At 46.8% G+C, this 25,000-nt stretch overlaps 1 protein-coding gene across 1 annotated transcript in view; it reads right to left on the reverse strand.

Annotated features, from left to right (window-relative positions):
- Positions 1-232: 232 nt before the first annotated feature.
- LOC130132832 (polypeptide N-acetylgalactosaminyltransferase 14-like) overlaps positions 233-25,000 on the reverse strand; it is a gene marked incomplete at its 3' end in the record, with an annotated part of 100,279 nt that continues 75,511 nt past the window's right edge. Inside the window, exons 5-6 of the mRNA XM_056301856.1 lie at positions 12,663-12,784; positions 233-320 (exon numbers count right to left, since the gene is read on the reverse strand). Coding sequence (XP_056157831.1) covers positions 233-320; positions 12,663-12,784 — 210 coding nt within the window. The remainder of the gene's footprint in view (positions 321-12,662; positions 12,785-25,000) is intronic.

Consider the following 25,000-nt stretch of genomic DNA (forward strand, 5'->3'; position numbering starts at 1 on the left):
CAGACAGACAGACAGACAGACAGACAGACAGACAGACAGAAAGATAGATAGATAGATAGATAGATAGACAGACAGACAGACAGATAGATAGATAGATAGATAGATAGATAGATAGATAGATAGATAGATAGATAGATAGATAGATAGATAGATAGATAGATAGATAGATAGATAGATAGATAGATAGATAGACAGACAGACAGACAGACAGATAGATAGTGTGTTTCTGTACCTCCACGGAGATCAGAAGAGGCGGCCACATATGCGAAGGTGTCCATGTTGATGATGTCGATGACTGGGCTCACCACACAGGTCGGGTCCTGGACACACACAGTGCATCAGAGGCAGTTTGTTTGAGTGTGTGTGTGTGTGGGGGGGTGCAGTTTGTGTGTGTGCGTGTGTGTGTGTGTGTGCTTGGTGGGGCTATGTTGTTATTGTGGAATCATGTCCAAAAAGGATTGATAAGCGCCACCGATGCGGCCCAGCGGACACCGCTGGCAGAACCACACCATCCACAGCCTGCTGCAGGCTCTTTCAATCCATTAAACAGCCTGGATTTATTTACTTGATATTTAGGGGGGAATTTTTCCCCATTTTTCTTCGCAATTGTACCCGGCCAATTACCCCACTCTTCCGTGCTGCTCCACCCCCTCTGCTGATCCGGGGAGGGCTGCAGACTACCACACGCCTCCTCCAATACATGTGGAGTCACCAGCCGCTTCTTTTCACCTGACAGTGAGGAGTTTCACCAGGGGGACATAACGTGTGGGAGGATCACGCTATTCCCCCCAGTCCCTCCGAACAGGCGCTCCGACTGACCAGAGGAGGCGCTAGAGCAGCGACCATGCAACATACCAACACCCGGCTTTCCAGCCGCAGATAGCCAATTGTGTCTGCAGGGACGCCCGATCAAGCCGGAGGTAACACGGGGATTTGAACCGGCGATCCCCATGTTGGTAGACAACGGAATAGACCGCTACGCTACCCGGACGCCCCGCCTGTATTGATTGTGATAATCTGATAAATAAATGAATAAGTACATAAGTGGAAATCACATTTCATGGACAAAATAACAAAGAATTAGTACAGGATGTTGTATGGAGAGGCACTGTTGTTGTGTTATCTTGTCTTGTTGTGTTATCTTGTTATATTATCTTGTGTTATCTTGTATTATATTGTTGTGTTATGTTGTTGTGTTATCTTGTCATATTATCTTGTTGTGTTATGTTGTGTTATCTTGTTGTATTATCTTGTTGTGTTATGTTATGTTATCTTGTTGTGTTATCTTGTGGTATTATGTTGTTGTGTTATCTTGTGTTATCTTGTGTTATCTTGTTATATTATCTTGTTGTGTTATCTTGTTGTATTATGTTGTTGTGTTATCTTGTGTTATGTTGTTGTATTATCTTGTGTTATCTTGTTATATTATCTAGTTGTGTTATCTTGTTGTATTATCTTGTTGTGTTATGTTATGTTATCTTGTTGTATTATGTTGTTTTATCTTGTTGTGTTATCTTGTTGTATTATGTTTTATCTTGTGTTATCTTGTTGTATTATCTTGTTATATTATCTTGTTGTGTTATCTTGTTGTGTTACCATGTTATGTTATCTTGTTGTATTATCTTGTTGTGTTATGTTATGTTATCTTGTTGTGTTATATTGTTATATTATCTTGTTGTGTTACCATGTTGTGTTATCTTGTTGTGTTATCTTGTTGTGTTATCTTGTTGTATTATGTTGTTGTATTATGTTGTTGTGTTATCTTGTTGTGTTATCTTGTTGTGTTATCTTGTTGTGTTATGTTGAGTTTGAGGAAATTTGATTCAACTTTTCTCATGTGATACTTCATGATGCACATACAAATGCTGTGATGAAATCACACATCCAAGCATTTCTACTCATTATGGGAAGACATGAGGTCATATGAGCAGGGGAAATAAAGAAGATTAGAGACAAAGAGACAAAGACAGACAGAGACACAGAGACAGAGACAGAAAGAGACAGAGACAGAGACTGAGGAAGCTAACGAGACAGAGACAGAGGAAGCTAACGAGACAGAGACAGAGGAAGCTAACGAGACAGAGTCCAGGATAAACAGACCAGCGATGGAGAAGCAAAGGGAAAGAGTTTGGTTTCCTCCTGTCCAAGTCTCAGCCCATAAAACAGGCCTGTTTTTATTTTGCTCCACCTTATTGACCCCCATGACACTCAGCATTTAACCCGTCCTAGCCGCGGGGCAGCGCCCGGGACCACCTCCAGTCCCTCTTGCCCGGGACCACCTCCAGTCCCTCTTGCCCTGCCTCGGTCAGGGACACAGACAGCAGTACCGACCCAACATGCACGTCTTTCTGATGATGGGGGAAACCGCAGCACCCAGAGAACCCCCAGGGTTGGACAACCCCGGGGGTTCGAACCCAGGCCCTTCTTGCTATGAGGCGACAGCGCTAACCACTGCGCCACCCAAAGTGTTAGCTTCAAGTAGTGCAAGTGTACGCGCACAAGTGAGTGTGTGTGTCTACGTGTGTGTGAAGTGGATTGTTGTCCAAGGTCACGACGTCCTGCACAGCAGCTGCAGTCTCAGCCACTGAGCAGTAACCACGCTGCACCCACAGTCCAGCGGGGTCGACCCCCCCCCCCACCTCCTCATTTCACCCACAGTCCAGCGGGGTCGACCCCCCCCACCTCCTCATTTCACCTACAGTCCAGCGGGGTCGACCCCCCCCCCCACCTCCTCATTTCACCCACAGTCCAGCGGGGTCGACCCCCCCCCCCCTGCCGCCTCCTCATTTCACCCACAGTCCAGCGGGGTCGACCCCCCCCCACCTCCTCATTTCACCCACAGTCCAGCGGGGTCGACCCCCCCCCCCCACCTCCTCATTTCACCCACAGTCCAGCGGGGTCGACCCCCCCCCCCACCTCCTCATTTCACCCACAATCCAGCAGGGCCGACCCCCCCCCACCTCCTCATTTCACCCACAGTCCCCCCCCCACCTCCTCATTTCACCCACAGTCCAGCAGGGCCGACCCCCCCCCCACCTCCTCATTTCACCCACAGTCCCCCCCCCCCGCCTCCTCATTTCACCCACAGTCCAGCAGGGCCGACCCCCCCCTCCTCATTTCACCCACAGTCCAGTGGGGCCGACCCCCCCCCGCCTCCTCATTTCACCCACAGTCCAGCGGGGCCGACCCCCCCCCGCCTCCTCATTTCACCCACAGTCCAGCGGGGCCGACCCCCCCCCCCGCCTCCTCATTTCCCCCACAGTCCAGTGGGGCCGACCCCCCCCCCCCCGCCTCCTCATTTCACCCACAGTCCAGTGGGGCCGACCCCCCCCCGCCTCCTCATTTCACCCACAGTCCAGCGGGGCCGACCCCCCCCCCCACCTCCTCATTTCACCCACAGTCCAGTGGGGCCGACCCCCCGCCTCCTCATTTCAGCTCCTTTTCAGTATCTTAAAACTGCGGCACACCAACACACTTACACCTTCTGGCATGACCATCACACAGATGTACACAGGTCTGAGGTCCGCACAATGAAGTGCTCCTGGTACCGGTTTCATTCAGCAGCGCATACTGGAGTCCTCCTGGTACCGGTTTCATTCAGCAGCACACGCTGGAGTCCTGCTGGTACCGGTTTCATTCAGCAGCACACGCTGGAGTCCTCCCGGTACCGGTTTCATTCAGCAGCGCATACTGGAGTCCTCCCGGTACCGGTTTCATTGGTACCGGTTTCATTGAGCAGCGTTTCGACTCGTTTGCTCCATGTTTTGCCATTTTTTGTCTCGCACCCAAATATTTTTTTCTGGATGTGCGCACACTTGTTCCTCTTCTGAAGTACACAACCAGAACTGACCGTCACACAGGGAACACAAAGAGCAGTAAATGAAGGTAACACACACACACACACACACACACACATACACAAAAAAATACACACACTGATGCACAAGCATACAAAACACACACACACACACACACAGAAACACACACAGAAAAACAAAAAGATACACACACTGATGCACAAGCATACAAAACACACACAGAAACACAAAAAGATACACACACATGCACAAAGCATACAAAACACACACACACACAGAAACACACACAGAAAAACAAAAAGATACACACACTGATGCACAAGCATACAAAACACACACAGAAACACAAAAAGATACACACACATGCACAACGCATACAAAACACACACACACACAGAAACACACACACACAGAAACACACACAGAAAAACAAAAAGATACACACACTGATGCGCAAGCATACAAAACACACACAGAAACACAAAAAGATACACACACATGCACAAAGCATACAAAACACACACACACACACAAACACACACAGAAAAACAAAAAGATACACACACTGATGCAAAAGCATACAAAACACACACAGAAACACAAAAAGATACACACACATGCACAAAGCATACAAAACACACACACACACACACACACATCAGCACAGAAAAACAAAAAGATACACACACTGATGCAAAAGCACACAAAACACACACAGAAACACAAAAAGATACACACACATGCACAAAGCATACAAAACACACACACACACACACACACACACATCAGCACAGATAAACACACACACACACACACGCTCGCCCAAAACAAACACGCCATACACACGCCATGTGAAAACAACACACAGGCACGCACGCACAAACCGAACACATGCACACACGCAGGCGCACAAAAGCACACGGTGTGAAAAACCCACACCACACGTTGGGTGGCCGTTAAACGGCGGCGGGGGCGAACCGGCTGGGCGCGTGTTTGCTCAGGGGTGTTAGAGAGCAGGTGGGGCGGCTGCGGGCCATTAGCCGCAGGGTCAACACAAGGACTGCCGGCCCGACACACAACGCCACCGGTACCGCAGCTCATTCCCAGCTGCCGGCAAAGTCGTACGCTGGACCGGTTATAACCGGGTCTTTAGTCGCCGAACCGTTCTGGAGCTTTTCGTTCGTTCGCTACCTCCATCTTCTGCAGTCTCACTCTACACCAGGTAGACAAACCTGACCTTGATACTGCAAGTCTTCCTACACTTCCTATACTGTATGTACTGTATATACTGTATATACTGTATATAGAACGTTATATACTGTATGTATAGCATTACTGTACATACTGTATATACTGTATGTACTGTATGTATAGCATTACTGTATATACTGTATGTACTGTATATAGAACGTTATATACTGTATGTATAGCATTACTGTATATACTGTATGTACTGTATATAGAACGTTATATACTGTATGTACAGCATTACTGTATATACTGTATGTATAGCATTACTGTATATACTGTATGTACTGTATGTATAGCATTACTGTATATACTGTATGTACTGTATATAGAACGTTATATACTGTATGTACAGCATTACTGTATATACTGTATGTATAGCATTACTGTATGTACTGTATGTACTGTATGTATAGCATTACTGTATATACTGTATGTACTGTATATAGAACGTTATATACTGTATGTATAGCATTACTGTACATACTGTATATACTGTATGTACTGTATGTATAGCATTACTGTATATACTGTATGTACTGTATATAGAACGTTATATACTGTATGTATAGCATTACTGTACATACTGTATATACTGTATGTACTGTATGTACTGTATAGAACGTTATATACTGTATGTACAGCATTACTGTATATACTGTATGTACTGTATATATAGCATTACTGTATATACTGTATGTACTGTATATAGAACGTTACATACTGTATATACTGTATGTATAGCATTACTTTATATACTGTATGTACTGTATATAGAACGTTACATACTGTATGTACAGCATTACTGTATATACTGTATGTACTGTATATAGAACGTTACATACTGTATATACTGTATGTATAGCATTACTTTATATACTGTATGTACTGTATATAGAACGTTACATACTGTATATACTGTATGTATAGCATTACTTTATATACTGTATGTACTGTATGTACTGTATGTATAGCATTACTGTATATACTGAATAAACTGTATATACAGTATGTACTGTATATACTGTATATATAGCATTACTGTATGTACTGTATGTACTGTATATAGAACGTTATATACTGTATGTACAGCATTACTGTATATACTGAATAAACTGTATATACCGTATGTACTGTATATACTATATATACAGTATTATTGTATATATACTGCATGTACTCTATATACTGTATATACTGTATGTATAGCATTACTGTATATACTGTATGTACTGTATGTACTGTATATAGAACGTTATATACTGTATGTACAGCATTACTGTATATACTGAATAAACTGTATATACCGTATGTACTGTATATACTATATATACAGTATTATAGTATATATACTGCATGTACTCTATATACTGTACATACTGTATATACTGTATGTATAGCATTACTGTATGTACTGTATGTAGAACGTTATATACTGTATGTACAGCATTACTGTATATACTGAATAAACTGTATATACCGTATGTACAGTATTACTGTGTAAACTGTATAAACTGTATGTACTGTATATACTATATATACAGTATTATTGTATATATACTGCATGTACTCTATATACTGTACATACTGTATATACTGTATGTATAGCATTACTGTATATACTGAATAAACTGTATATACAGTATGTACTGTATATACTATATATACACATTATTATTGTATATATACTGCATGTACTCTATATACCGTACATACTGTATATACTGTATGCACCATGCCCTGCATACTATTTATTACCAGTAGCTTACCAATGAATGTACTGTATGTACAGTATGTACAGTATGTACTGTATATACTGTATGTACTGTATGTACTGTGCCAGGCCATGCATACTATTTATTACCAGTAGCTTAACAATGAATACCATTACTTTTCATGCCAAAATTCTGCATTAAAACATCAAATGTCTTTACTGCTACCAAATTCTTCTTTGTAAATATGGTGCCAAAAGAGACCAGAGTTTTTGTGTTTTCTACGCTTTTACCTGGTTGATTTTTTTCTTAATTATAATAATAGTAATAAAGATAATAATAGTAATAATAATAACAACAGTAATAATAATGATAATAACGATGATAATAGTAATAATAATGATCATAATAACAAAACAATAATAATTTATTTGTATAGCACTTATCAAAAGCAGTGTTGCAAGATTTTCACTGGGAGTGATGAAGAAGGACAGGATTAGGAAGGAGTACATTAGAGGGACAGCTCAGGTTGGACAGTTTGGAGACAAAGCGAGAGAGGCAAGATTGAGATGGTTTGGACGTGTGTGGAGGAGAGATGCTGGGTATACTGGGAGAAGGATGCTGAATATGGAGCTGCCAGGGAAGAGGAGAAGAGGAAGGCCAAAGAGGAGGTTTATGGATGTGGTGAGGGAGGACATGCAGGTGGCTGGTGTGACAGAGGAAGATGCAGAGGACAGGAAGAGATGGAAACGGATGATCCGCTGTGGCGCCCCCTAACAGGAGCAGCCGGAAGTAGTAGTAGTAGTAGTAGTAGTAGTAGTAGTAGTGTAAGATCAAACCAAGTTCATGACTACAAGTGATTCATAGAAAAGGAGCTTGAATTAAAGGAAAATCAGGTCTTAAAAGAAAGTGTAAAGGATTTTTTTCAGCGGATTTAAAAGTTGTCCACACGGCGGCTAGCCCTGGTCTGCTTTCAGTCACATGTCCCCTCAGGCCCAGCAAAGATGCAGCAGTAGGTCCACAAGTCATGAGGTAATATTTACCTTTGTTTTGTTTTTATTTTTTGGGTGATGTAATAGTTTGCAGTAGTCAGAATGTATTGCCTGCGTCTGTGGGTTTAACCAGCTCCACAACTCCTTCACATCCATTCACATCCATTCACATCTCATATGACTTTACAATGACCGCACAGACAGTGATGGATGGCTCTGTTCTCATGCAAGGATATGCTGACACACACACACACACACACACACACACACACACACACACACACACACACACACACACACACACACACACACAAATGCTGACACACATACACACACGGTTGCATACACCCATGTACTTGAACACACAAACAAATACACACATGCATGTACTCACAAATATGCACATCCTGAGAACCCACAAGCACACACAAACACACACACACACATACACACACACACACACGAAGTCGTGCGTTTAATTACAATTCTGCCCCCCCCCTCCTCTTTTTCTCCCCAATTGTACTTGGCCAATTACCCCACTCCACCGAGCCGTCCCGGTTGCTGCTCCACCCCCTCTGCTGATCCGGGGAGGGCTGCAGACCACCACATGCCTCCTTCGATACATGTGGAGTCACCAGCCGCTTCTTTTCACCTGACAGTGAGGAGTTTCACCAGGGGGACGTAGCACATGGAAGGATCACGCTATTCCCCCCCCCCCAAACAGGTGCCCCAACCGACCAGAGGAGGCGCAAGTGCAGCAACCAGGACACATACCCGCATCCGACTTCCCACCCGCAGACACGGCCAATTGTGTCTGTAGGGACGCCCGACCGAGCCGGAGGTAACACGGGGATTTGAACCGGCGATCTCCATGTATTACAAATCTATTACAAAGTTCCGTGTTGACATTTCCGCTTCCGGTGTGGGAAGACGGCGGCGCGAATTCCCGTTTGCGGCGGCCTCATCCAGTACCGTCCATGCAGTGTCCACGTCTGCATCTAAGTTTGTCTTCGTCTGATGGCTGGGAGAGCTGGCGCTGGATCGGCTGGGAGAGCTTGGTCTGCAGCGTCCTGTGGGCCCGGGGACCACGGCCCTGCCTGGAGCCGTGCCCGAGGAGGTAACACCGAGGGCGGTCTGACAGGACACGGGAGCGGGGCGGGCTAGGCTAACTGCTAGCCCATGCAGACCGGCGGTTCCGATAACACCGAGGGCGGTCTGACAGGACACGGGAGCGAGGCGGGCTAGGCTAACTGCTAGCCCATGCAGACCGGCAGTTCCGATAACACCGAGGGCGGTCTGACAGGACACGGGAGCGGGGCGGGCTAAGCTAACTGCTAGCCCATGCAGACCGGCAGTTCCGATAACACCGAGGGCGGTCTGACAGGACACGGGAGCGGGGCGGGCTAAGCTAACTGCTAGCCCATGCAGACCGGCAGTTCCGATAACACCGAGGGCGGTCTGACAGGACACGGGAGCGGGGCGGGCTAAGCTAACTGCTAGCCCATGCAGACCGGCAGTTCCGATAACACCGAGGGCGGTCTGACAGGACACGGGAGCGGGGCAGGCTAAGCTAACTGCTAGCCCATGCAGACCGGCAGTTCCGATAACACCGAGGGCGGTCTGGCGGCGGCCTCGCCTGGCCTCGACTGCGTTTTTAGTGTCATCGTGTGGAGTGCGGGGAGGTGTGTCGAAGGTGTCTGGCTGGGAGAGCTGGCGTTGCATCGGCTGAGGGAGCCTGGTCTGCTGAGGGAGCCTGGTCTGCTGAGGGAGCTTGGTCTGCTGAGGGAGCTTGGTCTGCTGAGGGAGCCTGGTCTGCTGAGGGAGCCTGGTCTGCTGAGGGAGCCTGGTCTGCTGAGGGAGCCTGGTCTGCTGAGGGAGCTTGGTCTGCTGAGGGAGCTTGGTCTGCTGAGGGAGCTTGGTCTGCTGAGGGAGCTTGGTCTGCTGAGGGAGCTTGGTCTGCTGAGGGAGCCTGGTCTGCTGAGGGAGCCTGGTCTGCTGAGGGAGCTTGGTCTGCTGAGGGAGCCCGGTCTGCTGAGGGAGCCCGGTCTGCTGAGGGAGCTTGGTCTGCTGAGGGAGCTTGGTCTGCTGAGGGAGCCTGGTCTGCTGAGGGAGCCTGGTCTGCTGAGGGAGCTTGGTCTGCTGAGGGGGCTTGGTCTGCTGAGGGAGCTTGGTCTGCTGAGGGGGCTTGGTCTGCTGAGGGAGCCTGGTCTGCTGAGGGAGCCTGGTCTGCTGAGGGAGCTTGGTCTGCTGAGGGAGCCCGGTCTGCTGAGGGAGCCTGGTCTGCTGAGGGAGCTTGGTCTGCTGAGGGAGCTTGGTCTGCTGAGGGAGCCCGGTCTGCTGAGGGAGCCTGGTCTGCTGCATCTTGTGGGCCCAAGCACCACGGCCCTGACCGGAGCTGTGCCCGAAGAGGAAACACCGAGGGCGGTCTGACAGGACGCGGGAGCGAGGCAGGCTAAGCTAACTGCTAGCCCGTGCAGACCGGCGGTTCCAACAGTCATCCTGGCTGGCGTTCGTTCAACTGGACAGTGATTTTTTTGATATGTGTTAGTTTGGATATGTGTGTTCTTGCAGGTTTTGGATACGTGTTTTTGTGTTGCACTGCTGTGGGAAACGACAAATCAAGTGTTTCGGATTCTGATTCTAAATATCAAACACAAACACGCATACTGACTAAATACAAGAACAACTCATTAGACATTTATGGACAATTTATGACAGGGATTACACACTATACACAGGAATACACACATCATCATCATCATCATCACCACAACACACACACACACACACACACACACACACACACACACACAGAGTATGTATGAATAAAACCTGTGTCGATGTGACGGCTCAGTTCTAGAGTTCTGTGTGGTTTTCACCCCCCAGAATACCATAGTTCCCGTGAGATCAGAGTTCCATGTAACAATATTAACACCAGCCACTGACCACGAACACTGGAGGCTCAGAGGAAACGCAGCACATGAGCTGAGAGGAGGCAGGAGGAGGCGGGAGGAGGCGGGAGGAGACCGGAGGACAGCGGAGGGTTGAAGGAGAGAGTACTGCACTTACTTCTTGATGAGAGGCAATCAGAACAACAGCTATTTTCTCCCAAGGCACTGTGTTTCACCCACCCACCCACACAGACACAGACACACACACACACACACACACACACAGATCCACACACAGACACACACACACACACACAGATCCACACACAGACACACACACACACACACACACACACACACACACACACACACACACACACACATACGCCACTCAAGTGTAGTAAAAGCTCTATTATTCTTGAGGTGGCCTTGCTAGACTTATTCACATTCACACATGCGCATAATACAACACACACACAGACACACAGACACACACACACACACAGACACACACATACACACTTTTCAAGGATATACTGAGGGCATGTGGAAATGGGAAGGATTGCAAATTCGGGTGTTTTTAAGTGATGGTGAGTTTCAGAACTCACAGACAGACTCACATACTCATGTGTGAACACGTGCAGACACACACACACAGACACACAGACACACAGACACACAGACACACACACACACACACACACACACACACACAAGCAGTTTATGAACCAAGAGGCTTGGAGAAGAGAAGAGAAGAAAAGAGAAGAGAGAAAGAAGAGAAGAGAGGAAGAAGAGAAGAGAAGAGAGGAAGAAGAGAAGAGAGGAAGAAGAGAAGAGAAGAGAGGAAGAAGAGAAGAGAGGAATAAGAGAAGAGAAGAGAGGAAAAAGAGAAGAGAAGAGAGGAAGAAGAGAAGAGAAGAGAAGAGAAGAGAGGAAGAAGAGAAGAGAAGAGAGGAAGAAGAGAAGAGAGGAATAAGAGAAGAGAAGAGGAAGAAGAGAAGAGAGAAAGAAGAGAAGAGAAGAGAGTAAAAAGAGAAGAGAAGAGAGGAAGAAGAGAAGGGAGGGATAAGAGAAGAGAGGAAGAAGAGAAGGGAGGGATAAGAGAAGAGAGGAAGAAGAGAAGAGAGAAAGAAGAGAAGAGAAGAGAGGAAGAAGAGAAGAGAGGAATAAGAGAAGAGAAGAGAGGAAGAAGAGAAGAGAGAAAGAAGAGAAGAGAGGAATAAGAGAAGGGAGGAATAAGAGAAGAGAAGAGAGGAAGAAGAGACGGGAGGAAGAAGAGAAGAGAAGAGAAGAGAGGAAGAAGAGAAGGGAGGAATAAGAGAAGAGAGGAAGAAGAGAAGGGAGGAATAAGAGAAGAGAGGAAGAAGAGAAGAGAAGAGAGGAAGAAGAGACGGGAGGAATAAGAGAAGAGAGGAAGAAGAGAGGAAGAAGAGAAGGGAGGAATAAGAGAAGAGAGGAAGAAGAGAAGAGAAGAGAGGAAGAAGAGACGGGAGGAAGAAGAGAAGAGAAGAGAAGAGAAGGAGGAAGAGAGGAAGAAGAGAAGGGAGGAATAAGAGAAGAGAAGAGAGGAAGAAGAGAAGAGAAGAGAGGAAGAAGAGAAGGGAGGAAGAAGAGAAGAGAGGGAGAAGAGAAGAGAAGAGAAGAGAGGAAGAAGAGAAGAGAAGAGAAGAGAAGAGAGGAGGAAGAAGAAGAAGAGAAGAGAAGAGAAGAGAGGAAGAAGAGAAGAGAAGAGAAGAGAAGAGAGGAAGAAGAGAAGAGAAGAGAAGAGAAGAGAGGAAGAAGAGAACAGAGGAAGAAGAGAGGAGAAGAGAAGAGAAGAGAGGAAGAAGAGAAGAGAAGAGAAGAGAAGAGAGGAAGAGGAGAAGAGAAGAGAGGAAGAAGAGAAGGGAGGAAGAAGAGAAAGGAAGAGAGGAAGAAGAGAAGAGAAGAGAAGAGAGGAAGAGGAGAAGAGAAGAGAAGAGAAGAGAGGAGGAAGAAGAAGAAGAAGAGTGTGTCTTCTACCTGTCTAATCCTCTGCAGGAGAGGTGGCAGCCAGTCCTTGTTCACCTCACAGTGACTGTCCAGGAAGGTGAGCACCCCGGCCCTGGACGCATCAGCCCCCCGGACCCTGGACCTGATCAGACCTGCAACAAAGACAGACCCGCCCCCCCCCGACACATTAGGGGGCATTTCATTACAAATAATGTTAGAATGGAGGATAAACACACACTCCCCACAGAGTTTATTCATAGTTTACACGGGTTAGTACTGCATGCCCAAGCCCCTACGCAACCGAAAACTGCGACTGTTGAAAACTGTGACTCCCGTAACACAACAACAACACATCTCAGTTCGTTTGAGGCCCCGCTTACTTTTCAACAACTCCGTGAGATTACTTCAGTCGAATTTATGGTTTTCCTGTACTTTTTTTAATTGATTTTTACCCGATTATCAACAGTTGCACTGACTCCCCGCACTTACTTCTGGCGAGAACTGTGTAGACTCAACCCGCCGCTAACGGCTAACTTTCCACTTTGTGTTCTGAACATTGATCGACCGGTTGCCCCATGAGCACTGCCTTAAAGCAACAGGTGACAGTACTACCCAGTGGCTCTCAGGTGAACTGCAAAGAAAACGGGACTCTCTTTTACCCGACTTTACTGTCACTGCAGCCACTGTCCTGCTCCGCTCCCAACTCACTGGCCACCTGGTCGGAGGTGGAGGTCAGACGGGGCAAGACGGAAAGACCTCGAGCCGCCTCGCCTCCACCCACACACCTCTAACGCCGTTTTACCATGCTATCGGCTGATGCCACGGTTCACCCTGTTGATGCCCCTGTGACCGATACTGTTCCCGTGGCCGGTTGTTGCTCCTTCCCACTTGGACTCGGTCCCTGCTGGGACAACTCCTGCTGCAACTGCCCCAGCTGCTGCGGTGGTCGTCCCACCTCCCGCTGCTGCTGCCGCCAGCATGGGTCTTCCTGTGTTAAGTTACAGGTACATGTTATCATGTATTGGGAGTATGGGGGAACTTTTATTGTGAAGGTGCAGGAAGGGAAGTGGGTTGTTGTTTTTATGCACAAGGTGTGTTATGGTGAACATGGCGGTCGCCAACAAAGAAGCTGTTGAATAAAACCTTGTCTTCTTTTCGAGTAACACCTGCACCGTCCCCCGCCCAGCGTTCGGGCAGGTTGGTCACTCCTGGTCCCAATCCTGCTTCCTCAGACTAACACCATTCATTCCCTCCCAAGACTATCCTTGACAGCACTGTCAATCAGTCACCCGCTCCTGTCTTCCTCACCACTACCTCGATCGCTGGGCACTCCATAGTCCGAAACATCCGTTTCATAAATGCGGTTATGTACTTCCTTCCTGGAATCACTACGCCTAACATCCTAGAGAAACTCCCAGGACTCCTGGAATATTTCCAACAATTACTAAAGTAATAGTCCACATCTGCTCCAGGGATGCTGCCTGTCAGCAATCTGAGCCGACATACCGACATGTACCCTGGCTTTGCTGAATGACGGAAACTAAGCAGGTATGGGCTTGGCTAGTACTTGGCTGGAGACCTCCCGGGAAAACTGAGTTGCTGCTGGAAGTGGTGTCGGTGGGCCAGTAGGGGGCAGTCTTCCCTCGGGTCCTTATAAAAACAACAACAATCAAACCCCAGCGTCCCAGTGCAGTGACGGGGACACTGTGCTGTAGGAGATGCTGTCCTTCGGGTGAGACGTTAAACCGAGGTCCTGACTCGCTGGACATTAAAGATCCCTCGGCACTTATCACAAAGAGTAGGGGGTTCCCCGGTGTCCTGGTAAAACTCCCAACCTGGCTCTCTCCATCTGGCCACCTAATCACACCCCCCCCCTCATGTAATTGGCTCAATAATACCTCCCTCTCCACCTCAAGCTGATGTGTGGTGAGCTTTCTGGCACAAAATGGCTGCCATGCATCAACCAGGTGGTGCTACACATTGGTGGTGGTTGAGGTGAGTTACCCCTTCAATGTGAAGTGCTTTGGGTGTCTACATAAAGTGCTATGTGAATGTAATCCATTATTATTATTATTATTATTAAAAGCCATTTTTATCAGTCTTTTTAATCTCCTCAACATTTACGGACAAACTGCTTTTATTTCTGGCCCAATTCCCACACTGGGTGATGGTGTGGGGGCATTTTAGTAGAATTCTAAGCCATCATACCTGGCTTAAATCCACGAGTACAGCACACAACACTGGTTTTATTCAAAACTTTGACTTGTTCTGGGAGGGCTCCTCTCTGTATAGAAGAGACGGTCTTCACCTGAACATGCCAGGTAGCCGCATGCTTGCTGCTAATCTTTCTGTCCTCCACATGTGACACACGTCTTCCTGAACCCTCTTCTCTCCCTTTGCCCACGACGATGACTGTCACCTCCTTCGCTCACACCGGCTTCCCCTGGTGGTATGATCACACTGCTGTTCTACCTCTTCCCATTCCTGACCGTATTACCCACAGACATCATTACCCTCACCACCACAGCAAATAACGACAAGTGGAATCGCCCAGTCGCCGTCGCCTCCCTCGGTCCTTACATCCTATCACAAAGCAACGTCAACTGAAACTGGTTTTGGTCCAGACTCGTTCACACAATAACAAAAGCCTCATTCCTCTGCCTCACTGAAACCTGGCATAAACCGCTGGACTATTTCTCGTTAAACCAGACCACACCCGCGGGACTGACATACATTGATAAACCTCATCTTGAGGGGCGGGAAGGTGGTCGTGTTGCTGTTTACAGGAAGGACAATAAAACAACCACCATTTCCTGAAGAGGTCACTTAGATGAGTGGCGAAACGTTTCTCTCTCAGCTAACATTGTGTCCACATGAACTGCTTCAACTTTCTGTGATCACCACCATTTCCATTCCTGCCGCTCATTCTCCCAAATACCTTACCTTCAAAATCTCTGATCTCTCTCCCTTGGCCACTGCCGTTATCTACCCCCCCCCCCCGCAAAAAAAAGTCAAACCCCTCCTTTCTCTCTGACTTCTGTGATTTTTCTGACCCAGCTATGTGCCACCTCACCGTCCATTCTCCCCCTGGGTGATTCTAATATCCATATTGATGACACTGAGTGTAAATCTGCCATAGAATTCGTGAAACTGCTATAATGCTTCAACTTCACACAATACATCAGCTTTCCCACTACCAGCCATGGTCACATCCTGGATTTGGTCTGCTTCACTGGTCTTACAACACACCAACTCTCCAGCCTCAACCTCAATATCTCTGACCACCACTCCGTGTCCTGGGTACAACGTTAAACTGCAAACGTCGGGTAGTCAGCGACTAAACCGGCACCCCCACTTCCACCCTTGTATTGTTGTGAGGAGGGTGTGTGGACACCCAGCAGGACTACAAATAAAACCTGTCAAAGGGTGGATGAGTTCCTCTGTGAACCAATGGCCATCCATACCTGGAGAGGAGATAGGGAGCACCAGGTACTCCCCCTACTGGAACACAATGATGACTCAACCTGTTGAGGCATCAGCTGTGCTCCTACGACCTCTATAGGTTACAGAACTGATGATGGTGATGATAACTGGTCTCACAATACATCAACTCTCCAGCCTCAACCTCAATATCTCTGACCACCACTCTGCGTTCTGGGTACAACGTTAAACTGCAAACGTCGGGTAGTCAGCGACTAAACCGGCACCCCCACTTCAACCCTTGTATTGTTGTGAGGAGGGTGTGTCGACACCCAGCAGGACTACAAATAAAACTTGTCAAAGGGTGGATGAGTTCCTCTGTGAACCAACGGCCATCCATACCTGGAGAGGAGATAGGGACCACCAGGTACTCCCCCTACTGGAACACAATGATGACTCAACCTGTTGAGGCATCAGCTGTGCTCCTACGACCTCTATAGGTTACGGAACTGATGATGGTGATGATAACTGGTCTCACAATACATCAACTCTCCAGCCTCAACCTCAATATCTCTGACCACCTGGCCATCATCATAGACACTGACATCCCTATCCCCATCCCAAAAGTCAAATGCAAAATATTCTTCAGAAATCTCAAAGCTATCTCCCCCTCTGCTCTTTCTGCCTCTCTTGCCAGTAACATGTCTGCCTCCCCTCCCCCGCTGTATGATAATCCCTCCGATCTCGTCAGTTATTATGATGACACACTCTCCTCCTGTCTTGATCAGCTGGCCCAAATGATATCATGAGCACTTTCTGGCCCAACTCCAATCTCCCCTTTCTGTCAAAAATACTGAAACATGTTGTTGCCCCCCCCCCAACTCAAAGCTCACCTCATTTTCAACGACTTGTTCGAACCATTTCAATCTGGTTTCCGCTCACAGCACAGCACAGCACAGAAACAGCCCTCTTTCTGGTTGCCCAAACATCTGTGGTCATGAAGTCGTCTGAGTACATCATACTCTCCTATAAGAAATCCAACACTAACCCTCTGATGGATGCTTACCGGTTAGCTTACCGAGCCAACCGGTCTGTTGAGATACTGTTAACTTAGCCCTCCACCACACACCACATCACTTAGAGTCAGTCCCCCAACACCTATGCCTGCATCCTATTCATCCGTTTCAGCTCGGCCTTCAGTACAATAAACCTGGTAAATCTCTTCAATAAACTGATGGACATGAATATTGACCCCTGCATATGCCACTGGATCCGGAGCTTCTTGTGGAGAAGGCAACAGAGGGTTAAGATGAATAGCCTCTCATCTTGCCCTCCGACCCTTAGCACAGACACTTCTCGGTGTTGTCCTCTCACCCTGGCTCTTCTCCCTCTACATAAACCACATCACATCCCACCACAGGACAGTCCCCATTCTTACATATGCAGATGACACAATAATTGGACTTATAACCAACAACAACAAAGACTAACACCGCAAGCAGGTAGCCCATGCAGTCACTTGGTGCCTTGATAACAACCTGCACCTCAACACATCGAAAACACAAGAACTCATTACAGATTTCAGGCACAGCCCCCCTCCCCCCCAAACACATCTCAGGAGAACCCATAACCATCACTGACTCATTCATATTTCTTGGCGCAGACATCAGCAACCCACTCAAATGGAAAATCAATACAGACCACATTACCACAAAAAAAAGCCCAGCGAAGACTGTTTTTTCTAAGAAACTTTAAAAAAAAATAATAATTTTTTTTCAAGTAAAACAAAGCATCCCCCTTCAGTTTAACACAGCCATCATTTAGAGCATATCCACCTCATCCATAACAGTTTGGTACGGCAGCACGGACAGTCACACATGCAAAAAAAAAAGAAAAGAAATGCAGCACATGGTCAATAAATCATCCAAGATTATTGGCATCCCCCTCCCATCAGCTGAATCACTACATCACAAATGCACAATCAAAAGAGCAAACAAAATAAATAAATAAATAAACCTTTAAACCCTCTCACCTGGCTCACCACCTCACTCGGTCATGTGGTCATTAATAAATGTTTGATCGATGATAACAACGTCAATCCTCAATTTCTTTTTTTTTTTTTAACAAGGTTTATTTTCAATCTTCAAAACACCACTACAACCCCAACCCACTGCCCACCCACCTTCCCCACAGACCCATACATCCCCCACCACACTCCGGCCCACCTGACATGCCACCCGAAATAACAAGAATTACATTAAACCATGACAAAAACTAACAAAGTGAACAAGTAACAAGTATAAGTTAAATAAACAAAAGGGGAAAAATAACTAATAAAAAATAAAAAATAAAGAAACAAGTTAATAAATAACCAAAAGTCAAAAGGAGAGTAGAAGAAGAAGGGAAAGGGATGAGAACTAGATTGCAAGCCCATCAACCTCAGCCACCAACCGAGCATCCGAATCCTCCACAAAGTCTAAAAAGGGCTTCGGTGTCGAGTGGAACTGGATATAGATCCTCTCATGGCTTATCTGATCTTTTCTTATTTCAACAACTGCATGAACTCTGCAATCCCATGTGCCAAAGTAGGAGGGGGAGCCTCCCTCCAGTTGAACAGTATCAGTCTGCTAGCTAATAGAGTGATGTAGGCCAACAGATCTCCCTGAGTAGCATTTAAACGTGCGCCAGCTGGAACGACCCCAAAGATGGTGCTCAGAGGAGAAGGTTCAAGTGGAAAACACGAAACAGCGGCCAAGGCCTCAAAGATGGAGTGCCAGAACTGGGCTACTTTCGGGCAGGTCCAGAACATATGTAAGAGGCTGGTCGTGGCTTGTTTGCACCTGTCACATGTTGAGTTTAAATCTGGAATAATTTTAGCCAAATTCTCTTTGCACCTGTGAAGGTGGTACACTACTCTGAACTGGATTACACCATGTCTTCTGCACATACAGGAGGAGTACATCCTCTTAATTACTAGATCCCAATTTCCTCTGGAATGGACTTTTCCATATCACTCTCCCATCGATGTTTTTAGGGGTTCAAGTGGTATTTGGCCAAAAGTATTAACTGCATAATACAATTTATTGACATACAGTAAATTGGCATTGTTCGCCTTTAACTGACAGTGATAGTCGAGAGACAGAAAGGCAGGGGAGAGAGAGGGGATGACATGCAGCAAAGGGCCTGGGCCGGATTCGAATCCAGGCCTCTGCGGTACACACTCTACCAGGTGAGCCATCAGGGCGCCCCCTGACATGCCCTTTATAAACAGGATTAACTTCAAGAATGTGGTCCAATTGGATCTTTGGTGGCAGAGCTCGGAAACGATTAAATTTAGATCGAGTAAAACCACGAACCTGCAAATATCTGAAAAAGCGACTTTGAGGTGAATTAAACTTCTTGGGACAGCTGATCAAAAGACGCAGAAGCCTCATCAATAAATAGGTCCTCCAAATGGAATATTCCATGGAGTCTCAAAAGCTCAAAGGCTCCATCAGAAAGAGAGGGGACAAAAGACTGATTTTTTTTTGTAACAGGAGTACCAACAGGGATATCATTACATTTGAAAGCCTGTCTAAACTGTTTGCAGCTCTTAATAGACTCATACATGTGACTGGGCTATCAGTACATTTGGATACAGGGTGAGCCCAAGGGAGTGCTGAGCAGAGAAGAAAGTGCAAAGACACATGAGAGACGGACGACATCTCAAAGGCAAACCAACATGGAATTTTGGTGCCGCCAGTGAACTTAAGACAGCCAAAAGGACAGTGCCCTTACATTACGGGACTGGTAATATTGCTGAAAACTTGACAAAGCCATTCCACCAGCTTCACTGGGGTTCTGAAGGACCGCTTTGCATATCCGAGGCATTTTTGTCTTTTTAATATAAACTGGTATAGATTGAAAGAGGTATAATAATTTGGGTAAGACATCCATTTTTACTTGATTCATCATCAAGATGGTGCTGAAGATGGTAGCCTCGGTTCTGCGCGCTCTTGTAGTTTTTTCTGTTTTTATTTGCTTAGTTTCCAGCGCCCACTCACTGATCACATCATCGGAGGGGAGGGGAGATCCAGCAGGGGAGATCTTTTAAGCCCCCAACTGTCCACTGGACAAACTGAACAGACTTTTTTACTGACTTTAATTGAAGATTCGGACGCACGTCTTGCCGAGGTCTTGATCGGTACAGCCTTGTGTGGACTACGACGAAGACGTTGAAGGGGGAATCGAGACGGAGCGTTTGTTGAACTGCTACAACGGGGATTTAGAACCACATTCCCGTAATCCACCTGGCAAATGTCTGCTCTCTGGTCAACAAGATGGACGAACTGCTACTCCTAAACAGAAAAAACTCAGACTTTTCCAGATCTGCTGCCCTGTGTCTCACTGAAATCTGGACAGGAAATCAGGAACACTTTGTTTGTCATTTCATCTCCTCCCCCAGCCCACAGCAGTGCAAAGACAAAAACACATCCAAATAAAGACAAGAACACACGTATCCAAACTAACACATATATCCAAACTAAACAAAAAAATCACCGTCCAAGGGAACAAATGCCAGCCAGGATGCCTGTCGGAACTGCCGGTCTGCATGGAGTAGCAGTTAGCTCAGCCTGCCCCACTTCCGCATCCTGTCAGACCGCCCTCGGTGTTTCCTCTTCAGGCGCAGCTCCAGGCAGAGGCCGTGGTCCTTGGGCCACTGGACACAGCAGACCAGGCTCCCTCAGCCGATCCTACGCCAGCTCTCCCAGCCAGACACCCTCGACACACCTCCCCGCACTCCACACGACGACATCAGAAACACCTGTCAACGCCAGGCGAGGTCGCCATCAGACCACCCTCAGTGTTATTGGAACTGCCGGTCTGCATGGGCTAGCAGTTAGCTTAGCCTGCCCCGCTTCCGCATCCTGTCAGACCGCCCTCAGTGTTACCTCCTCAGGTGCCGCTCCAGGCAAGGCCGTGGTCCCTGGGCCCACAGGATGCAGCAGACCAAGCTCTCCCAGCCATCAAACAAAGGCCAAACTTAAGACGCAGACGTGGAGAAGGACAGCGCAGATGCTACTAATTGAGGCCACCACAAACGTGAATTCACGCCGCCATCTTCCCACACCGGTACTAGGTGAGGCCGCTGCAAACGTGAACTCGTCCCACCATCTTCCCACACCGCTATACAGTGTGTACACTTGCAGCACACTTGATCTGCTGCACTTCCAATTCTTCCAAGCGGACCGCGAAATGGAGCGATCGGGGGGAAAAAACGGGGTGGTGGTATATGCTTCTACATAAATGAAGGCTGGTGTACAGATGTCACAGTGTTGAAGAAATCATCCAGCCCTCACTTAGAGATCTTTTTCATGACCTTTTAGTGACCTTTTAGACCTTTTTCATTGAATGTAAACCATTCTATTCATCATTTATTCTGGTCGGTGTCTATAGCCCACCGCAGGCCTGTGCTAAAGAGGCGTTAAAACACCTGGCTGATCAAATAACATACATGGAGCGCAAATATTCAGACTCCCTTCTCATTACCCTTGGGGATTTTAACAGAGCAAAGCTCAGCCTCGAACTGCCAAAATACAGACAGCGTGTTAAATGTCCCACCAGAAACAAAAAGACTGGATCATTGCTACACAACATTAAAGGACGCCTATCGCTCTGTCCCCCGTGCAGCTCTGGGTCTCTGATCACTGTCTGATTAATCTTATCCCAACCTACAGGCAGAAACTAAAATCTGCAACGCCTGTGGTTAAAACTGTGCGGAAATGGACCAGTGAGTCAAAACTGGAGCTTCAGGCCTGCCTCGACTGCACTGACTGGGGTGTTTTAGAGGCTGCATCTACAGACCTGGATGAATTTACTGACACTGTGACGTCTTACATCAGCTTTTGTGAGGCCATGTGTGTGCCCACCAAAACTTTATGGACCTTTAACAACAATAAGCCCTGGTTCACAGCAAATCTCGGGTAGCTTCGTCAGGCCAAAGAGGAAGCCTACAGGAGTGGGGTTAGGGAAGGGGAGAAATCCCACATTAAATAGGCCTTGGTTAAATATGGTTACCCTAATTGGGCATTTGTCATAGCCAGGACACCCAAACAGTGCACCAGCCAATTGAAGAGAAGAGGACAACAGCTGCATAAGTGTAAACAAGTGGTAATTCCGTATGTGGTGGGAGTGTTGGAAAAGTTGAGGCGTATTTTCCAAACATTGTGTCTCAGTTGCTTTCAAACCCCAAAATACGCTGCACTAGAAGTTGGTCCACCTCAAGGGTGTTGTCCCCCAGCACAAACCGAGCAATATAATGTATGTTGCTAAGTGCCAGGAGGATTGCTGTGACTTGCACATTGGGGAAACTAAACAGATGCTGGCCAAGAGGATGACACAACACAGGACAGCTAACATGTCAGGCCAGGACTCCACAGTCTACATCAGCGTTTCCCAACCCAGTCCTCAAGGAACCCCTATCCTGCAGATTTTCATTGTAACCCTGCTTGTACTTACTCAAACAATCATCTCACATCTGACATAATTCATTGCTGATTGGTTGAATAACTACAAACAGGTACCTATTCAGGGTTGCAAAGAAAATCTGCAGGATAGGAAGTCCTTGAGGACTGGGTTGGGAAACATTGGTCTATACCATCTACAGGCCAGTGGCCACTCTTTCAAAGATGAGGCTGTGCACATCCTTGATAGGGAGGAACGCTGGTTTGAACGGGGAGTCAAAGAGGCCATCTATGTGAAGAGGGAATGACCATCCCTGAACTGAGTTGGGGGGGGGCTTAAGAGTACATCTGTCACCATCTTACAATGCTGTGATTGTAACCATTCCCAAATCCTCTGTGAATACTACACATGGCCATTGGAACCCCAGTTAATGGTCACACCCATATTTGCATATGAAACCGGTCATTGGTATCGGTCGTGATGCCACTATTGTTTATAAGGGTGGGGACACCTGCAGTCAGTTGAGACTGAAGAGGCCACTTAGATGATGATGAAACGTATGTCAATAAAAGTTGTGTCCAGATGAACCGATTCAACCTCCTTTGGTTTTCTTACCTGGATTATTGAGCATGCATCAAGACACTCAGCCTACTGAGAATTGTCTGTGTTCAGAGAGGGGGCGCTAACACAGCTATAACAAATGAAATGGTACAATACAATACGATACAACTTTACTGTCAGTTTTAGGCAGTTCCATTCAGGAGATTAACACGCAAACTAAACATGCAGCTGAACTCAGCAGGCTGAGTTAACAAGACTCTTCGCTGATAGCTAACTTGCTCACTAACTAGCATGATGTTGCTAGGCAACAATTCCCAAACAGACCAACTGAGAGACTGACGATGACAATTCATTGACTGTCCAATCAAATCAGAGTATTGGATGATGTAATTTATTACCAGAAGCTGATTGGTTTTCTGAAATGGTTTGATTACGTAGAGAACAGGGGGGGACAAGGGGCTTTAGTCACATTTTCAATGCAGCAGTTATTATTCGGAGTATTTCTCTTAGATCTTAAGATTGGAAAACTATTTTCATCAGACTGAATATTTAAAAAAAACAAACAAACATGTTAGCAAGTAAAGAGATACCTTTTAAGCTTTAATTTAATGTAAGTGACAGAATTGGCCTCTGTCTTGCTCAGAGAGCACCACTACTATAGTAAATATCTACATTGGTGTTTCCCAACCCAGTCCTCAAGGACCCCCTATTCTGCAGATTTTCATTGTAACCCTGCATAGGTAGCCCTGCTTGTACTTACTCAACCAATCATCTCATGGCACTTAATTAATTATGCAAGGTGTGCAACATCTGACACAATTCATTGCTGATTGGTTGATTAACTACAAACAGGTACCTATTCAGGATTGCAAAGAAAATCTGCAGGATAGGGGGGTCCTTGAGGACGGGGTTGGGAAACACTGATCTACATGATGATACTGTTGGTGCCGTATCAACGCAGTGAGCCCGTTTTACATCTAAAATGGAAATTGGGGGTTGAAATGGACTCTGCTCCGGTGGTAATTCTGATAACCATCTTTATGTATTCAACTCCCACAGCCTTGTGATGTGACTGCCTGGTTCAACACGCTCACCTCCATCCACAAAACACCTGTTTTCTTCTTACCCACAGTGCTTTACAGAGCCATGAGCACATTTATCTCTGTAGCCTGACTTCCTTTTTAATTTTGCTGTTGTTGTTGTTGTTGTTTTACAATCTAGCAGGAAAGACACCCCTTAACCCCTGGAGATTTTAGCGCTGTGCTCTAAACACTAGTTCAATACCCCACCTCTCCCACCCCACACACCCCGCCTCCCACTTCCCCTCTTCTCCCCCCTCAGTCAGGGGAAATCGATGTAGAGCTCTTAGAGCCTCTGTCAGACATGCACACAACCTCTTAACAGACCCATCACACTCTGTGTGTATGTGTGTGTGTGTGTGAGAGAGAGAGAGAGAGACAGAGAGAGAGAGAGAGAGAGAGAGAGAGAGAGAGAGACAGAGACAGAGCGAGAGAGAGAGAGAGTAAACGAGTCTGTTAGGGAGGTCTCTCTGATGGGGACCAGTGCTCTGTTCTATTTGGACTAAACGGCCCGATCAATACAATGTGACACAGAGACATTGTGCGTGCTTGCGTGTGTACATGTGTACTTGTGCGTGTGCGTGTGTGTGTGTGTGTGTAGCGGTGACATTGTAAGAGGGGGCTGTGAAGTTTCACGCAGCGTCGTTGGGCCGGGGCTCAGCCAATTAAAAATCCCATTTCATCCTCAATAAGGCTTTATTTTCTGGATGAGTTGGCACATATACACACTCACATGCACACACACACACACACACACCCAGTATACTGACGGTGAATTAGGGAGACTGCTAATGTGGATGTGCAGTGGTATCTCTCATCTTCCTCGAGAGAGAGAGAGGGGGAGATAACACAAGGTGTAATAGC

This window comes from Lampris incognitus, unplaced genomic scaffold (genome assembly GCF_029633865.1).
Source record: "Lampris incognitus isolate fLamInc1 unplaced genomic scaffold, fLamInc1.hap2 scaffold_181, whole genome shotgun sequence".
In the NCBI taxonomy this organism is placed as follows: Eukaryota; Metazoa; Chordata; class Actinopteri; order Lampriformes; family Lampridae; genus Lampris; species Lampris incognitus.